At 36.4% G+C, this 17808-nt stretch overlaps 2 protein-coding genes across 3 annotated transcripts in view; both read left to right on the forward strand.

Annotated features, from left to right (window-relative positions):
* The window catches only part of LOC106875850 (prohibitin 1), a 14970-nt gene extending 4383 nt beyond the window's left edge, over window positions 1-10587 (forward strand). The window contains exons 2-6 of one of the 2 annotated variants that reach the window (XM_014924146.2): window positions 1927-2088; window positions 3588-3730; window positions 5880-5996; window positions 9109-9204; window positions 10279-10587. In XM_014924146.2, the coding sequence (XP_014779632.1) occupies window positions 1927-2088; window positions 3588-3730; window positions 5880-5996; window positions 9109-9204; window positions 10279-10494 (734 nt within the window). In that variant the 3' untranslated portion in view covers window positions 10495-10587. The remainder of the gene's footprint in view (window positions 1-1926; window positions 2089-3587; window positions 3731-5879; window positions 5997-9108; window positions 9205-10278) is intronic. The other variant, XM_052978419.1, reaches the window with a different exon arrangement.
* A 2044-nt stretch (window positions 10588-12631) lies between these two features.
* LOC128251580 (uncharacterized) lies at window positions 12632-14956 on the forward strand. Its single transcript, XM_052978420.1, has 2 exons — window positions 12632-13259; window positions 13414-14956. Exons 1-2 carry the CDS (start codon window positions 12876-12878, stop codon window positions 13432-13434), a joined length of 405 nt encoding a protein of 134 aa, XP_052834380.1. The 5' UTR covers window positions 12632-12875; the 3' UTR covers window positions 13435-14956.
* The last annotated feature ends 2852 nt before the right edge of the window (window positions 14957-17808 follow it).

The raw sequence follows: 17808 nt of genomic DNA on the forward strand, positions 1-17808 counted from the left end.
TAACGGAACGCTGAACTCCGGACTATCAACTTAAACAACATTTATTCAGGTGGTAAATATATACATCTTTAGCTCTTGTTGACAGTTGTTACAGCTTCTGTGTGTGTGAGCATAGTTGTTGGGACGTTGTTATGTAGATGTAAGCGAGCTGTCTAGCGTAAGTCCGAAAGATGGAGAGTGACAGCTAAACACGTCCATGCTCTATTGCTGGCCAGCAAGAAAGAGGCTGTCTCCAGAGTTGGAATGTTGGAGACACTGCTTGACACGTCCATGCTCATGGCCGGCCGGCCGACCGAGAAACAGATAGAATTAAGCGGGAAAGCTTGCTTGTTTAATTCCACGCATGCGTGACACTACGCATGCGCACGGCGTTACTACAACAGGAAAGTCCCATGTAGACCCAAGCAATCCAGACTTTCCACACCATTTACTTGAGCATAAATATTATTGTTTATTCTCAGTGTCACCACTACAAGGCAATTGATACATAGTAAATTGTCGACATATGACCCTTGTATTTTTTTATGCACATCATATCTCAGAACCACATCTAGTGGTAACTTTTTTTTTTTGACATTGCAGTTTGAAAGAGAAATTTGGTTGCTATTTTTACCTTGTCAAATGATCACACAGCAATTGCTTGGTTATTGGGCAGGCAGAATGATCCATTTTCTGGTCAATACTTACTGTTTAATAAAGGTTGTTTTGATCAACCTGAAGATGGCTGCTCTCATGCATGGAGGCTATGGTTACTTTTTATTTTTTACTAAGAACTGCTAATAGTGTATGTATATATTAGCAGAGAGAGGAGGTTGATGTCTTGAGAAAACAGACAGAGACGGATTATAAAATTTTGCAGTTTCAGAGGGAGTTAAGTGCTTAGTACAGCGTTTGTGCAGTAAGACAGTAGAGATAAATGGAATAGAATGAGTGTTAACTCTTTGGAGATAATATGGTTGCTGCCAAACTGAAGATGGCAGAAATATTTTTAGAAGATACAAAAACAACAAAGGTTTTCGAATTCTATATCTAAATATAAACAAGGAAAAATATATCATAAAATGATGGTCCTTGATTGATAATCATTTTATAACTTAAGGGTTAATTATGGATATGGGAATATATGAATACCATGACTTCCATTGCACTTGTGAAGATATTTTTTTATTGTAACCGTAATTGGAGGGAAGCAAATAGTAAAAGAAAAGAGTTTTGAGTAATTTCTTCCTTTTCTTCATGATTCAGTTGAAGGAAAGGCAGCATCCATGATTGGTGGGTGAAAGTTAGCTTCAGACAAGACTGAGTTTAACCCTTTAGCATTTAATCCAGTCGTATCTAGCCCAAATATTCTACATGTTTTATCCAACCTCTATGATATCATTCTAAGAATATACAAACACACTATTGAAAATCTTGAAGCCGTAAAATAATGTATGATTAATTCAAAGCAGTGTGAATAAATAAACATTACATTTGACAAAGAAATTTGAATGCTAAAGAGTTAAATCAAGAACAATGAGTGAAATGTAGGTTGTTCTTTCTCCTTTGGTTATAAAGGTTGATGGTAGCTTCTAGAAAATGTTAAAATATACTTCAAGATGGTAGTTCCATTCATTCTCCAGTTGGCATATTCACATATATAATGTAATGAAAAACTTTTTAGTGTTTTGATTTGAATGTCTTTTTAACTGAAGCTCAACTATATTAAGTCAGTCAGTATATGTGAGCATTTTTAAAAAGCTGATATAATTGAAGAGTACACTGATTAAAGGTCAAGTCATGATTATATGTATATTTGTTAAAATGTATCTTTTTATTTGATCTTTTCTCTTAAGAAAATACAGACGTTTTTCATGAATTTTATTTTTTTATTTCACCCCCCCCCCTTTTTTTTTGTAATAAAATATTGTTAAAATTTGTTTTTAGTTGATGGGGGCCATCAGGCTGTAATATTTGATCGTTTCCGTGGAGTGCAAGATAATGTGATTGGAGAAGGAACTCATTTCCTTATACCATGGGTTCAAAAGCCAATAATTTTTGATTGTCGATCTCGACCCAGAAATGTACCTGTTGTAACTGGTAGTAAAGGTAAAGATTATACTTGTTTCCACTAATCTACAACATCCTCATTAGTTTTTATGTATGTTTCCTATACTAAGAAACAGTCAGATCTGTAGTATTTATATTTTTCTCCATCCTTCTTTGATAATTGTTAAATTCTCTTTGAGACTAAGTTCCTTCAGGTCATATCCAGTACAGCTTTGTGTCTTCCTCCTCTTATTTAATACTTTAATGGCCATCACATCCAAAAGATGGCTGTCTGACTGATTGGCATAAAGTTGTCCACAAATGTGACCTCTGTCTTTTCTTCTCCCACTACTGTGGCCTCTGCTTCTTACTGCTGGCTAGTCTTCTGCCACCTGCATTGAGGCATAGTGAATTCACGTCTATCCTCCTCCTCTTATAACCCATATTGTGTTCTCTCCTTTTTCCATGTCCCACATTTATCACTGCACTTAGTCCTTCCTCCCCAGTATATTGACCCTTTGAATTTCCATCCTTGCCAATGTTTTGTTCTGTAACTGCCAACTTGCGACACAATAGTTACATTTATTGAAGAAACCTAAAATACAGTAGTATTGGACACAGCTGCATTGTAAACTTTGGGAATATTTCTGAGGTTGCTTGGTTTGCTAGAAATAGCAGTCAATTCCTTAAATTACATCCCGTTTTAAAAAAGAAGTGACATTGGATAGTGTGGACTTACATAAACTATCAAAGAAAGAAAACTGGATGCTGATGACTGGAATGGCTTTAATCATAAGTCTGCTTAATTAAAGCTGACCTAGAACAAAACACAACCCTGCACCCTTTCTGTTAACGAACAATTCAACTAAAACTTTCAATCTTTACCAATGCTTCAGTCCAGATAATCTGATCTTTTATTGTTACAGTAAAAACAGCATTTCAAAAGCCAAACCATTTTAAAGTTGGAAAATATTTCTTTTCTGAATGATTGCTGAACTTCATTGGAATTGGAATATGGTGCACATATTTGGGATGGCACAGCTGTTACAGACACAAGCATCGTAAACCTTTATATAAGGCTATTCAATGAATTGGCAAATATTCTTTCATCAAGTAGCATCACTACTAACACTGCAATCCTCATCCAGTTTCTGCTGTTGTTAAAATGGTTTCTGTTCTTGTTAATTAGTAAGTTGTTTTTCACTTGGTGCACCCAACTCTTAGTATCTTCCATTTTCTGTCTTATTTGTGTCAAACTTTTAAATAAATACTTTGTCCTGTTTGTTCTCTCTAGAACTGCAAACTTCTATGAGTCTTTCCTTGTCCACATTTTCCCACCAGGCATCGATATAAAAAGTTGTGGTTCAACAGCAATCTATTTCATTAGCCTGATGGAATCTGCATTGGCTGTTTGCATTGGCCATTTTTATTACATGCTTTTGTTTGTTTGAAGAATGTAGTTTGAATTAAATTCTTACATTTTAGCTCAGCCCACCCACTGAAAAACTCAAAAACTGAAATACATTCTTATTTAATGTCTTTTCTGTTTTTTATCCTAGATCTTCAAAATGTTAACATCACATTGAGAATTCTGTTCAGACCAAATATTACGTCATTACCTAAGATTTACACAAACCTTGGTGTTGACTATGATGAAAGAGTGTTACCATCGATCACAAATGAAGTCTTGAAAGCGATTGTTGTAAGTAACCATAAGCTGCCTTATATAATGCTAATTTCTTAAGTAGAAGGTTAGGATAGCTAGGTATTTTGCTCAGAGCACATTTCAGCTTAAGCTTATGGCAAACGTGGGAACTAAAGGTATAGTGACTTCTTGATTCATTACACCTTTCTTAGAGGGTACATGGCCTAGTGGTTAGGGTATTGTACTCATGATTGTGGGATTATGGTTTCAATTCCTGGACTGGGTGGTGCATTGTGTTCTTGAGCTAAGCTTTTCATCTTACGTTGCTTTGTGATCACTTCAACACCTGATGTGTGGCACACCATGCACTAGTTCAGGCAACATCAATTTGATTGAAAGAGTGAACTGATGTACAATACATACATTTGATCACTATAAGTAAATCATTTGTGCAGGTTGTTCAACAAGAAATTGCAAAACCGTCTGAAAGACTACCATTACACTTCTCTTAAGTATAATAATTTCTCTTAATCAGAGTCCTTTTTGTTTTCTTTTTTTTTTGGTGACAGAAGTTACATAGTTGACTGACATGACTTCAATATGTTACTTACTTACTATTGGGAGTATGAAATACTAAGTCAGCCTGATGTAATTTGATCTCAGAAATGTGACCACCCAATTAAGTCTAATGGGGTTTCTAGCCCACCTTTTTGCTCTCTGCCTTTTCGATCTTTAACTTTCTAATGCATTGTCATGTATACACAAAACATGAGATATTTATAGTAATTGCAATGATTTATATGTCTATTTTTTTTTTAAAAAGTTAGTTAATATGTGATTAAAGTAGTTTTCAATGAGAATTGTAACCAGGTCTTGTAATTAGTCCAATATGATCTTAGCTGCTACACATTCTCAATTTCTCCATAGAATTTAAAATAGGCTTAACAATATTTTTCTTACCTTTTCTGTATTGGTCTTGGAATTGTCAAATACCATTTTAGATTTCCTTAGGCCACTATAAAATACAAACAATATTACTATTAATAAGTACTTTGAGAATCACAGCTTATTGAAGTTAAAGGGTGTTAAATTATAAATGAAAGAGTTAGTAGTTAGTAGAGTATCACTAGCACTTTGTTGTGTTTCTATTAAAAACCCTTAAATCTCAACTGACCAGGCCATCTCACTAATCACCATACAGTTGTAATGTTCATTGAGGTGACAGGTATGGATTCTCTAAAGCTGGTCTGAGTACTATACTTCATGAGTGGATAATTTAAAGGAGGACAAGGCTCTATCAGGCTGACCTGTTCTGGATGCTACATTTTCTAGTGATATCTCAATAACTTAATTGGCTTCCAAACTCTATCACCACCAATATTTATATAAAAAAATGTTTATGGTTTAGAAGATACTGATCAGTTTGTTGAATATGATAAAGTAATTTTAAATGTGGATGAAATGCCTGAAATGATTCTGCTGAAACACACGGATATCTGAACCCTTTGTCAAATAAAATACGGCATAAGAATATATAATAATTAGTATGATTTAAGTGGCCAAGAGTTCAAACCTTACTGTACTAACCAATGTGTTTCTGTTCCTTAGTGTGTACCTCATAATTCTGCTTTTCTTGATTTGCCTGACTCACAAAGTAAGTTCTCCAAATTTACAGTAGTTAAAAGTTGGATGGTAAAATATCCATCGATCCATTTTCTCTGTTCACCATTCCTGAAAGACAGTGGGGTAGTCCTCAGGCAACCCCACCATAGGGTTCAATCAGGTAACCATCATTTCACTCTCTGGTTGGATTCCTGAGTGTGACTGAGACTATGGCTATTATCCAAGTGTTTTGTTCTTGGTCTCCTGTTGAAGAATCTATTTTGCAATTGTTTCCTGCAACATAATTACATGTCCATAGTAATGGAGCTGTAACTTTCTAGAGTGAAGAAACAGTGGCTTGAGCTAGAGATATTCCCTGATCTCTGAGCTATACACTCTGTTGAGTAATGTTACTCCAGAGATCCTTCTGAAGAACCCCACTTCAGTTGCTTGAATTTCATGACTCAAGGTGAGAAGAGCTAAAATAAATATTAACTAGCAAAGATAAATAAATTGTAGCTTTTAGTATTTTATATTGTTTCACCATTTTGTTGTATATATAAAATTCGTCTGAACTTTTCCCATAAAATTTTCCCTGCAACAGGCTCAGTTTGATGCAAGTGAACTGATCACTAATCGAGAAGTGGTGTCCATGAGAGTATCTGAAGAACTTATAGACCGTGCCAGTGCTTTTGGGTTACTCCTTGATGATATATCTTTGGTCAGTATCTTTTTGTTCTCCCTTTTTTAATATGGAAATTTATGGCTTGACTGTTTTACCTCTTAAAAATCAAATTAGCTGCATAAAAAGTGCTAGGTCCTTACTTTAGTGGAGAAAAAATTTATAAGTTTAGGAAGATGCCATGTACTCAATATGTTTCATTATCAATTGGTAATAAGAATGAAAGCCTGTGGTTGGAAGTAGAGTTGCCCTCGTGTGTGTCTTACTATGATGTAGTTTCATCTGGGATATCACTCAGTAGAAAATCCTTGAGTTTGAATGTGCTGATTTCTATTCTATTTTGATCTCTTAATTTTCACTGGAGCATATTACCAGAAATTGGTGCCAGATCATCTATAATCTTCCAGATATAAATTATTGCATAACTTTTCCTTCTTTGTTCCAGGGAATTGCTTTAGAGCTTTCAACTCTCTCAATAGTTCAGTGATTTCAAAGAAGCAATCCTCTTGTAAGATTGTTAAAAGGCTTCCAGTTCAGCAGTGAACTTGATACCAAGAGAGAAACATGGTGGGAAAAATAATCCAAGCAATAATCCAGATTGTCTGCCACAGAAACATATCTTTCCCATGCCAAATCAGACTGGAGCCTGGCTCAGCTCCTCAGCTTGCTAGCCCTGGTCAAACTGTCCAACCCATGCCAATATGGACAACAGACATTAAATGATGATGATGATTCTTTTACTGGTTTCCGTCATTGGACTTTGGCCCTGCTATCAAAGCTTTTAGTTGATCGTATTAACCCCAGTATTTATTGCACTCTGCTATTTGATCTAATCAAACTTTATTATAAAACACACCTGCTTTACATGAGTAAACATAAAGACTGATGTAGAGAATTCTAGTCAGTGGAGTTGTTAAATTGAAACTGAAAGAAACCCATCATGTGTCTGTATGGGTGTGTTTATTTCTCCTACTCTTGACATCATACTATAGGTGTAAATAAGTATTACCATGTTCTTCATTCCCAATCCTCTGTGAAAACATGTCCATCTGTTGGGGAGTATTACCTTGCTTGGAAATAGGTGAGGGTTGGTGACCGGAAGGGTTTCCATCTATAGAAAGTTCGCCTTAATGCATTGTCTGGTCCATGTAAGCAAGGAAAAGTGGTTGTTAGAATGATGATGTGGGTGTTTGTATCTAACAGGTAAATAAAATGGTTTCCTCTGCACATTTTCTGTCTACCAGTGTCATTCAAAACATGTTGGTTGACCTGAGACTACTATAGATAATACTTGCCCAGGATGCTGTATTGTGGGATTGAACATGGAAATATATGGTGTGGTTACAAAGCAAACCTCTCAACCATACAGTTAAGCTTGCTTCTCCTCTCCCTTATCAAGCCTTTAATAGGGTCCCTTGATCCCTTATCAAGCCTTTGATAGGGTCCCCCAATCCCTTATCTGGTGGTCAATGCAGAAACTAGGGATAGATGAGTGGTTGGTGAGAGATGTACAAGCCGTGTACGGGGATGCTGTCAGTAAGGTGATGGTTGGTAACGAATATAATGAAGAAATCCAGGTAGAAGTGGGGGTTCACCAAGGATCAGTCCTCAGCCCCCTCTTATTCATCATAGTCCTCCAGGAAATAACAGAAGAATTGAAGACAGGCTGCTCCTGGCAAGTCCTCTGTGCTGATGACCTTGCTTTAATAGCTGAGTCACTACCAGAACTAGAGGAGTTTCAGGTGTGGAAGCAAGGTCTAGAATTGAAGAGCCTTAGAATCAACCTAGCAAAAACCAAAAGTCTTAGTAAGAAGGCAGACAAATCCCAAATCCCTTCAGGTAGGTGGCCCTGCTCAATCTGTAGAAAAGATGTAAGTGGAAACTCCACAAGATGTACTAGGTGTAAGCTATAGACACATAAGAGGTGCAGCAATATCAAAGGAAGGGTGACTGGGAAGATAGTTTTTGTGTGTGGCAGATGCACAGGTGCAATAAACACTGAAGATGTATAGAAAACAGATTCCATTACATGCCAGGGGAAAAAACTAGAAGTAGTTTATAGCTTCTGTTACCTAGGTGGCCAAGTCAGTAGCAAGAGTGGATGCTCTGAGAGTGTAGCTGGAGAATAAGAATAGCATGGGCAAAGTTCAGAGAGCTCCTACCTCTGCTGGTAACAAAGGGTGTCTCACTCGGAGTGAAAGGTAGACTGTATAATGTATGTGTGTGAACAGCCATGCTACATGGCAGTGAAACATAGGCTGTGACTGCTGAGAACATATGTAGGCTGGAAAAAAATGAAGCTAGTATGCTCTGCTGGACATGTAATGTCAGTGTGCATACATGTCAAAGTGTAAGCACCCTGAGAAAAAAGCTGGACATAAGAAGCAGCAGATGTGGTGTGCAAGAGAGACAACTGCGTTGGTATGGCCACGTGTTGCATATGGATGAGAACAGCTGTGAAGAAGTGTCACCTTAACAGTGAAGGGAACCTGTGGAAGAGGTAGACCCAGAAAGACCTGAGATGGTGAAGCATGACCTTTGAATGTTGGGCCTCACAGAGGCAATGACAAGTGACCAAGACCTTTGGAGATATGCTGTGCTTGAGAAGACCCAGTAAACCAAGTGAGATCATAGCCGTGGCCAATGCCAGTGTTGCATAACTGACCCGTTTGAAAGTACCCTTCAATCATTGGGCAATATGCTGTGCTTGTGAAGACCTGTTGAACCAAATGAAATCGTAATCATGGCTGATGCCAGTGCCACCTGACTGGCTCCCATGCCGGTGGCATGTAAAAAGCATCATTTGAACGTGGCCGATGCCAGTACTGCCTGACTGGCACATAAAAATCACCATTCAAGTGTGGTCGATGCTAGTGCCACTTAACTGGCTCCCATGCTGGTGGCATGTAAAAAGTACCCACTATACTCTTGGAGTGGTTGGCGTTAGGACGGGTATCCAGCTATAGAAACCATGCCAAATCAGATGCGTGGTGCAGCCTCCTGACTTGCCAGTCTTCAGTCAAACAGTCCAACCCATGCCAACATGGAAAGTGGACTTTAAACGATGATGAGGATATATATGTGTGTGTGTGTGTGTGCATGTGTATGTATATATAAAATAGTATTTTAAATATTTTGCTTCTATTTATAGACCCATTTAACTTTTGGAAAAGAGTTTACTGAAGCTGTAGAATTGAAGCAAGTTGCACAACAGGAAGCTGAAAAAGCTAGATATCTAGTCGAGAAGGTATGGAACTGTATCATAATTTTTACATTGTTTATTTAAACTTCTATAAACTGTATGTCAGTGTCAATATATGAAGTAACTGTGGAGCTGTCTAAAAGCTCACTTTAATATTTGCCTTAAAAAAAAAATCTAAATACTACAAAAGATACATGGGCCTGTTAGACACCATTCCAATTTTTAACTGCATATTCAGGAAAAAGTTTTTATTGCATTAAAGCATGTAATATAGTCTAAATTTGTATATAGGACTGGTGTGTGTGAGAGGACTTTTTGTTTTTTTAAATGCATCTTATGATTCACCAACTACAGTACAGTTTTTCAATCACTAAAACAATAAAACTAATTTCAGTACATTTCTTTCTACAAGTATCTTAACCTGACGTTTTTGTTGAAATATTTTGCTTGCTAGCTTCACCATTATCCAGTGTTTTAAATCCAGGTTTTGTCCCCATTAACGGGGTAGGCTGGATCTACCTCAATGCCATAGAAACCGAGGTAGGTAGGTGCAGCCCACTCCAACCTTTGGGCTGGCTGGCTGGTGCCCATTCTCCTTTGCTATTATTGTGTAATCCTAGTAGTATGTTACATGTTGCATAAAATCTTTATTTCAACTTATGTGTATATGATAAATCCTCTGGACCGTTTCTCTATATTCACTTAGATTTTCTATAGATGGATGTCTTTCTTGTTACCATTCCTCATTTGTGTTTGAGTATAGTAATATTTTCCTCATATTGCATGGAAGACTGGGAATGAAAGACACTACCTGAATGACAGCAGCACTCACTCATAACTACTGAGTGATGTCAAGACAATGAAACTCAAACACATATGCTCACTCATTTATGATGGGATCCTTTCAGTTTCTGTTTGCCAAATCTGTCTACTAAATCCACAAGAATGTTGTTGACTGTCTTTGAAGTTCTGTCTACCAAATCCAAGGCCATAGTAGAAGATATTGCCCAAGGTGCCAACAAATTAGATATTAAATAGATTGATGATAATATTATAAAAACATAAAAAGCATAAATTGGTGTATTTATTTTGTTAAATGTTTAATTTTTTTTTATTTAGGCTGAACAAATCCGACAGGCTGCTGTTACTAATGCAGAAGGAGACACAAAAGCTGCAGAGTTATTATCTAAAGCATTCTCTGAAGCCGGTGATGCTTTAATTGAACTTCGCAAACTGGAAGCAGCAGAAGATATTGCCAACCAGCTTTCTCGGTCTCGGAATGTCATTTACTTGCCCCAAGGACAAAATACTTTGTTAAATTTACCTTCAATGTGAAACTAAAAGCAGATAATAACAATCTTGTAGGATGTGAAGATGAATAGCTTAAGTCATTTTGGATTATGAGAAATAAAATTCTTGATTCATTTACTTTTGTTTGTTTGAAGTTATTGTTTTGGGTATAATGATGTTTTGTAATGAAACAGCCCCATATTCCAATGGCCATTTTCATACATGGTATTTAATGTCACACTATCTGAACTCACCACCATCCCCAGGTCAGACCTAATGAAGCAGACTTATCAAAAGCTTTCCAGCAATCACCTCTGTTTTTTCAGACATAGTGTATTTCCTTTTTTTAAATCTGTAGGCTATGTAGATTATTAACACTGATATGTGATATTGTCTTAACTGTAATGAAAAGCTGCAAAAATAGTCTGGGGAAAACCTTTGTATATCTCTACCTAACCTCAATGTATACTCATGAATTTTTAAATGCTCTTTTTTTCACAGCAGTGTGCTGTACTTCATTGCAAGACCTATTTTCAGTTAAACTGAGAGTTAAGTACACTGCTGGAAACAGGAGCTGAGCATCTGGCCAGGTTTTGAATTATCAGCTGTTACACTTTCATTGATTAGGTAACCTCATATGTCTTTTTTGAATGTGTCTGTTTTCTTTTCATTGTGTAATAATCTAAGCACAACATCATTTTTAATACAAATGACTTCTTACATTAAAAAGGTGGTTTTTGTCTGCAATACTGCCGATTTTCACAATAACTAGAACACGAAGACGCTATAAACATTTGAATAAACAAACCCATTTCTTAGTATTTTCTGCTCAAACATTGCAGGACTGAGCTTTTGTCTTAAAAGGACGTTAAGAGTTAAAGGTGTTCCAAGGACTGGATGGTGCTGGTAGTTAAACTTGGTTAATGAATAAATTCTACAATCCCACAATGTGAATGGTCCTGATGACAGTCTTCCTTACTGTTTCCATCACAAGGCATTGGTTAACCTACATCTATGGTAGAAGACATTTACCCATTGGACCAGCCTTGGAAGCTCATTTCTGAAGTAAACTTTTGAAGCCCTCAGTGGTTGTTTACTCTGTGAAAGATGTATTTCTTGTGTGTTTTGTTATGAAGCAAACAATACTGGATCTAGATGTTCTTGTGCTGGTGGGATGTATTTGAGAATCATCACCCCCTGCACTAAGAGGAGCTGAACACTGCAACCTCTATGTACTCTTTCTTACAGCAGTGTGCTGTACTTCATTGTGAGACCTGTTTACAATTAAGCTGAGAGTTGGGTACAATACTGGAAATAGCATGTGAGCATCTGGCCAGATTTTGACACATCAGCTGTAACACTTTCATTGATTAGATAACCTCAATGAATTTAGATGTTAGTAGAAAATAAAATTTGTCATTGACCACTCCAAACTCTGCATTTAAAGCCTGATCTCTTACATTACAAACAATTGGTTGACTGTATTTATCATGTTTTTGTGAGGTCAATGTATTAGACTAATAATGATATTGTCACAAGTTTACATTTTTCTTCTGGCGTTGTGCTGTACACTCCTAGCACTCTGTAAAGCAGTTGGCATTAGAAAAGGTATCTACCCGAAGAGACCATACCAAAATAAACAACAGAGCTTGGTGCAGTTCCTATCAAACCGTCCTACCCACACCAATTTGGATACGAACGTTAAATGCAGCTGCTGATGATAATGATTGCGCATAATATTACTTGTCTTCAGGACAGCAATTTCCACTTCCATCTCACAGTCAAGTAATTTGTTTTGGAAAGAGAAACATCATCTCTCTTTCTCCAAACAAAAAAACTGAGTGATAATTATATTTAAGGATGTGGGTGTACTAATCCTAACCTGAAGAGTATTTCTTTCGCTACAAAAATCGAGGCTATTTAAGTCATAGTTTAGAGTGGCAAAAAGGGCAGAATACCGTAGTAAATTTTTTGTTGTGCTTAATTATGGCCCTCTATATTTTCATTTTAAACCCGTCTGAGGTCACAATTTTGTTTTCAATCCCTTTGTCTCGCTAGAGAAAAAAAAATCCATCTATTTCTCTCAAATAATAAGAAATTTTATATGACACTTTTCTGAAGGAAGGAAAATAATTGTAGCAGATGAATTTTCTGTTCGGGTAATGATTTTTAACTCTCTCGTTCGTTAACCAGAAATCGAAACTGAAAAATCGGCCATATGAACCTTCAGGATTCCATAAAATCGATTTTGCGCAGAGTAATTTCCCTTGGGATTGTTGCGATGTGTTTAGTTTTCGAAATTCAGATAAATTTCATGCCTTGAGGAAGAAAAGTATCGCTTCAAACAAAACCATCGTTCAGTATATCGCAAACCCCAACTCTATAGGCTCTAATTCGCGTCCCTGTTCGTAAAGCAGCTTTTCGTCATGACTCGGGCTGCAGTTTTGAATCGAATTGCTACAAGAGTAATACAGCGTTTGATACTGATGATGAACGAGACACACATGCTGATTCCGCCAAATTCGGTAAAAAACATACACGACGTTCTTCTTTATCTATCAGGAGGACATGAAGATGTCGGTATGTCAGGCGATCGAGGAGACTTTTATCGTCGTAAACTGGCTGAACAAATATATCTCAACTTTGCAATACAAGGCATTGATCATTATAACGTTATTGCTGTCATAAAAGCAGCTATAGATTTAGAAGAAATTTCAAAATTGGTTATGTTTGGCGAATTATCTGAAGAAAATATTGCTATAGATGATAGAATGTTTTCAATCTTGGCGAGAATATCAGGATTTTTGGAAGTAAATTAAAGTTATAAATAATCCGAGTTTTCTTATATGTTTGTGATCCTTTTGCCATTGCTAAAGTTAGTTGGGTGATTCTGCACATTTTAGGTTGTTGTTTAAAATGTTGGAACATTTTAGTTACGATTCTTTAATCCTCTCCTTCTTGTAGTGGATACAGCTACTGTCATGAACTTACGACAATGATGCAGTTTTAAAGGGTTTCTGCCAACAAGTTCCAATACAAACAATAAAGTGGCTAACTGGCAAGTAGTATTTCTTTTATCTATTATGTTCTGAGTTCAAATCCTGCTGATATCAACTTTGCCTTTCATCTCTTAAAGGGGACGATGTAATTTACATGCTCCCTCCCTTCAAATTTGCTGACTTTGAATCCTGCAACAGACTGCTGTTCCCTATAGAAGGATTTTGTGATCTTGGTCACTCTCACGCCATGGAAACTGAGTAACCAACCTCATGGGTCCAAGACTTTAACTAAAGAATATAAACAATAATTACAAAAAATTTGCAAAAGAAACTGATTTATATCACCATTAGGAAAAGAAACAAGACTTTTGTGCAGGAATTTCTTTGAAAAAAGATCCTATCTGAAACCTCAGCTTCCTTCCTCATGGCATTATTGATTCTCCTATGAAAACATGCAGAACTTATTATTTATCAATGTTGACCACCACTGGTCCTTTTGGATTCTACTTTACACTGTAATATTATTACCATGTGGACCATTTAATGTAAGCCTTTCTCTTGATAGGAGGTATGAGCATCAACACAACACAACACCAACAACAAATATTGCTGTTTCTTTTTATAATCAGACATAAGAGGAACAGAATCTGTAACCTTTGCAGACCCTCTGAGACTGGTAATGTAGATGCATCACTTTGAACAGATATAGACCAGTGTTTTGAATAAAAACTGTTGGCAGGGATGGATTCCAGTAGGTGGAGAGGGTAAATAGTTAACTATTCCAAAACACAAGTCATTGGACTAATTAGTAGATAATAGAAGAAGCAAATAGAGTTAGTGGTTTTACCATTTCAGTGATAACACATACAGAGATATGGCAGTGAATTAACAGCAGTATTTACCTATAGCCCTTCATTTTGGAGTTCAGATCCTGCTGTTATTGCCTTTTAATCTTCTGGAGTCTATATACAAGTACCTATAAAATTAATAGGACTGATCACTTGTTGAAAAGTATCTCTGATTGCCAAAAGCTCAAGCTATTTCAGCATTATTGTGTGAATAAATAAGGTAGTGAGTTGGAAACTAGTAAGCATGCTGGGAAAAATGCTTAGTGGCATTTTGTCTTGTCTTTACTCTCTGAGATCAAATTCTACTGAGATCATCTTAGCCTTAAATCCCTTCAGGGTTGATGAAATAAGTATCAGTTGGTGTAATTGACTAGTCCCCTCCTGCAAAATTCAGATTTTGTGCCTATAGTAGAAAGGATTATTGTATGAATAGATGAATAGTTGTAATAATGTTTCTGATTTAGTGAAAAGTACTGAAATTCTGAAGGGAGGGTTTAGCAAATTACATTGATTCCACTACTCAACTGGTACTTTATTAACTCAGAAAGGATGAATACCAAAGATGACCCTGGAGTGACTGCAACTCAGAACTGGAACAATTCTTTTAAGTTCTGAGTTGAAAGTACATGGTATATTTTTCCAATGTTCAAATAAAGTGGCTAACTGGCAAGTAGTATTTCTTCTATCTTTTATGTTCTGAGTTCAAATCCTGCTGATATCAACTTTGCCTTTCATCTCTTAAAGGTTGATGAAATAAAGTAACTGTTGAGAAACCAACAGAGAAGCTTGGATTTGGTCATTCAACAATTCATCAACATCTACGTGCCATTGGAAAAGTCAGCAAATTGGATCAATGGGCTCCTCACAAACTTTCTGAGTCTAATCATTTGCAGAGAGTGAATGCGTGCTCTTCTTTGGTAGGAAAAATTAGTCAATTGAATTAACCCTTCGGAGCCAATCAATGCCTTATGAAATTGGGAGATGGAAATATCTATACATCATTCTCATCTTTTAATGTTCAGTTATCCATATTTGTTGAGGCAAATTTTCTACATCCTGTTGCCAATCCTCACCTATTTCCAAGCAAGGTGATAGTTCAACATAACCAGACATGTTTTCACAGAAGATTGGATACAAACAGCAACATATATGAAGGTGATGCTTGTCTACAGCCATCTCTTGATGTCAAGACGAGCAAATGTACATGTATGTGTGTATGAATGTAAACAAACAAATATTTTTTTTTATCAGAGGTGCCAAATGTGTATTGTAAGATGCAAATAAAAAAATATCTTATTTGTATCATACAATACACGCACACACACACACATATACTGGTTTGTCCCATAAATAATACATTTTTTTCAATTGCATGAACTAAAAGTCAGAGGGGGATGGGATAAACTACCTGCATCAACTTGCTATAAAAGCAGGTAGTAATTTTACCTTGTTCTTATTCTTAGTTTTCAAGTTTTGAAGAGTGCAGTTTGATTTTAAGTTATTTTTTCAAAGCTATAATGGAAGTGACAAAGGAGCATATTTGGCATATTTTACTTTACGATTTCAATAAAGGCAACAACGCAATGGAAGTGTAGGGAATATTAATGCAGTATATGGGGATTGGACAATAAGCATGAGCCAGAGTCAACAGTAGTTCCAGAAATTCTGAGCCAAAAGCTATATAGCCTAGTAGATGAGCTTCATTCTGGAAGATCTGTAGAGCTTGACACGGACGTCCTGCAAACCTTGGTGGAACAAAACCCCATCATAACTGTTGAGAAACTAGCAGAGAAGCTTGGATTTAGTCATTCAACCATTCATCAACATCTGCGTGCCATTGGAAAAGTCAGCTAATTGGATCAATGGGTTCCTCACAAACTTTGAGTCTAATCATGTGCAGAGGGTGAATGTGTGTTCTTCTTTGCTGTCATGTCTCACAAATGAACATTTTTTGGACTGAATAACGACGGGAAATGGGTTCTCTATAAAAATGTCAAGTGTCAAAGACAGTGGGTAAGGAAAGGAGAAACACTGTCATCCCAGGCTAAAGAAGGTCTTCACCCATATAAGATGTTATCTGTTTGACAGGATATGAAAGGTTTAGTCGCCTTTGAACTTTTAAACCCAAACCCCAAAAAATAACAAAAGAAATCTACTCCAAGCAGCCTGAGTGGCTTAAGTCAGCACAAGAAGAAAAACGACCATCTTTGGTTTCAAGATGAAAAGTGTTCTTCCATCAGGAAAATGCTTGACCACATACAGCAAGGTTGACATTCCAAAGGCTGGAGCTGTTTGAATGGGAAATGATGCCCCACCCACCATATTCACTGGACATTGCCTCATCTGATTATCATTTATTCTGCAGTCTACAAAATCATTTGGATGGAAAAAATATGAATTCTGTAGACAATGTCAGAACAATGCTGGAAGAGTATTTTTCATCACAGACAAGTGAATTTCAGGACCTTGCAAGTCTACCAGATAGATGGAAAGGCATTGTAGAAAATGAAGGAGAGTATATTTTAGATAAAAAACTTTTTTTAACCTTAATTTTGAAAAATAAAATATATAGAAAAAACATTATTTATGGGATGACCCAATATATATATCTTCTTATAAATTTGAGTGATGCTTCTGTCCATTGTGTTTTTAATGTTTGTTAACTCCTCCTAGACCGTTGGTGTAAGGACTACGAAACTCAAATAGCAACTCCTCTAATCCAAGGGAATGTCCTAAAGGGGTCTGTTTTTTTAAGGCCGTCTCATTGGGGTCCCACTGACCGCCCATATTCTTACTGCATTTACCTCGCTCCTATGCTTATTGATAAAACTATGATCAGCATCAGTGCTTGGCACATTTGCAGAAATAAGTTTGGGCATTCTAAATACCTTCACGTACATTCAAATTGAGATAAAGAGTTATAACAAGTACATTTCAAGAGTGGCAACATGGATATTTATATTTTGTAGTTTATGAAAATTATGTCTAGTATATATATATATATATATATGCTTCTTTCAGTTTCCATCTATCAATCCAGTCAAAAGGCTTTGGTCAACCTGAGACACTTGGTGCTGAGAGTGGGACTGAACTGAAAACCACATGGTGGGAAGCAAAGTTCTAAACAACAAACCTACAACTCTGACATACATACATTCCACAGATGACATCCAGATATTTTCCGTATAGAAGACACTTAGTCGTGCTCAAAAAAGATTTTAATTTAGACTCTGATATCTTTACAGGGTATTGATTCTACATGGTAAAGAAAGCCTATAAGAGGGATCATATTTAAAATATTTAATGTATCTAATTTGTTTATCTGCGTAATTGCCCCCCCCCTCTCTCTATATATATACACACACATACACACTTTAAGTATATTTATAGCTGCTTTTTTTTCTGCATTTATTACACTCTTATAATTTGAAACAACTTCATTAAAGAGTGTATTAGACTAAGTTATCAACAGATGTCTAATGTGAGTCAAAATAAAATTAAAAACAAACAAA

The sequence above is a fragment of the Octopus bimaculoides genome, chromosome 2 (genome assembly GCF_001194135.2).
Source record: "Octopus bimaculoides isolate UCB-OBI-ISO-001 chromosome 2, ASM119413v2, whole genome shotgun sequence".
In the NCBI taxonomy this organism is placed as follows: Eukaryota; Metazoa; Mollusca; class Cephalopoda; order Octopoda; family Octopodidae; genus Octopus; species Octopus bimaculoides.

What these genes read in the sequence shown, in the direction of transcription:
- LOC128251580 (XM_052978420.1), top strand. Translation starts at nt 12,876, where the DNA reads ATGACTCGGGCTGCAGTTTTGAATCGAATTGCTACAAGAGTAATACAG. An exon ending in GAATATCAGGATTTTTGGAA is followed by an intron (nt 13,260 to 13,413) that starts GTAAATTAAAGT and finishes TCCTTCTTGTAG; the next exon opens with TGGATACAGCTACTGTCATG.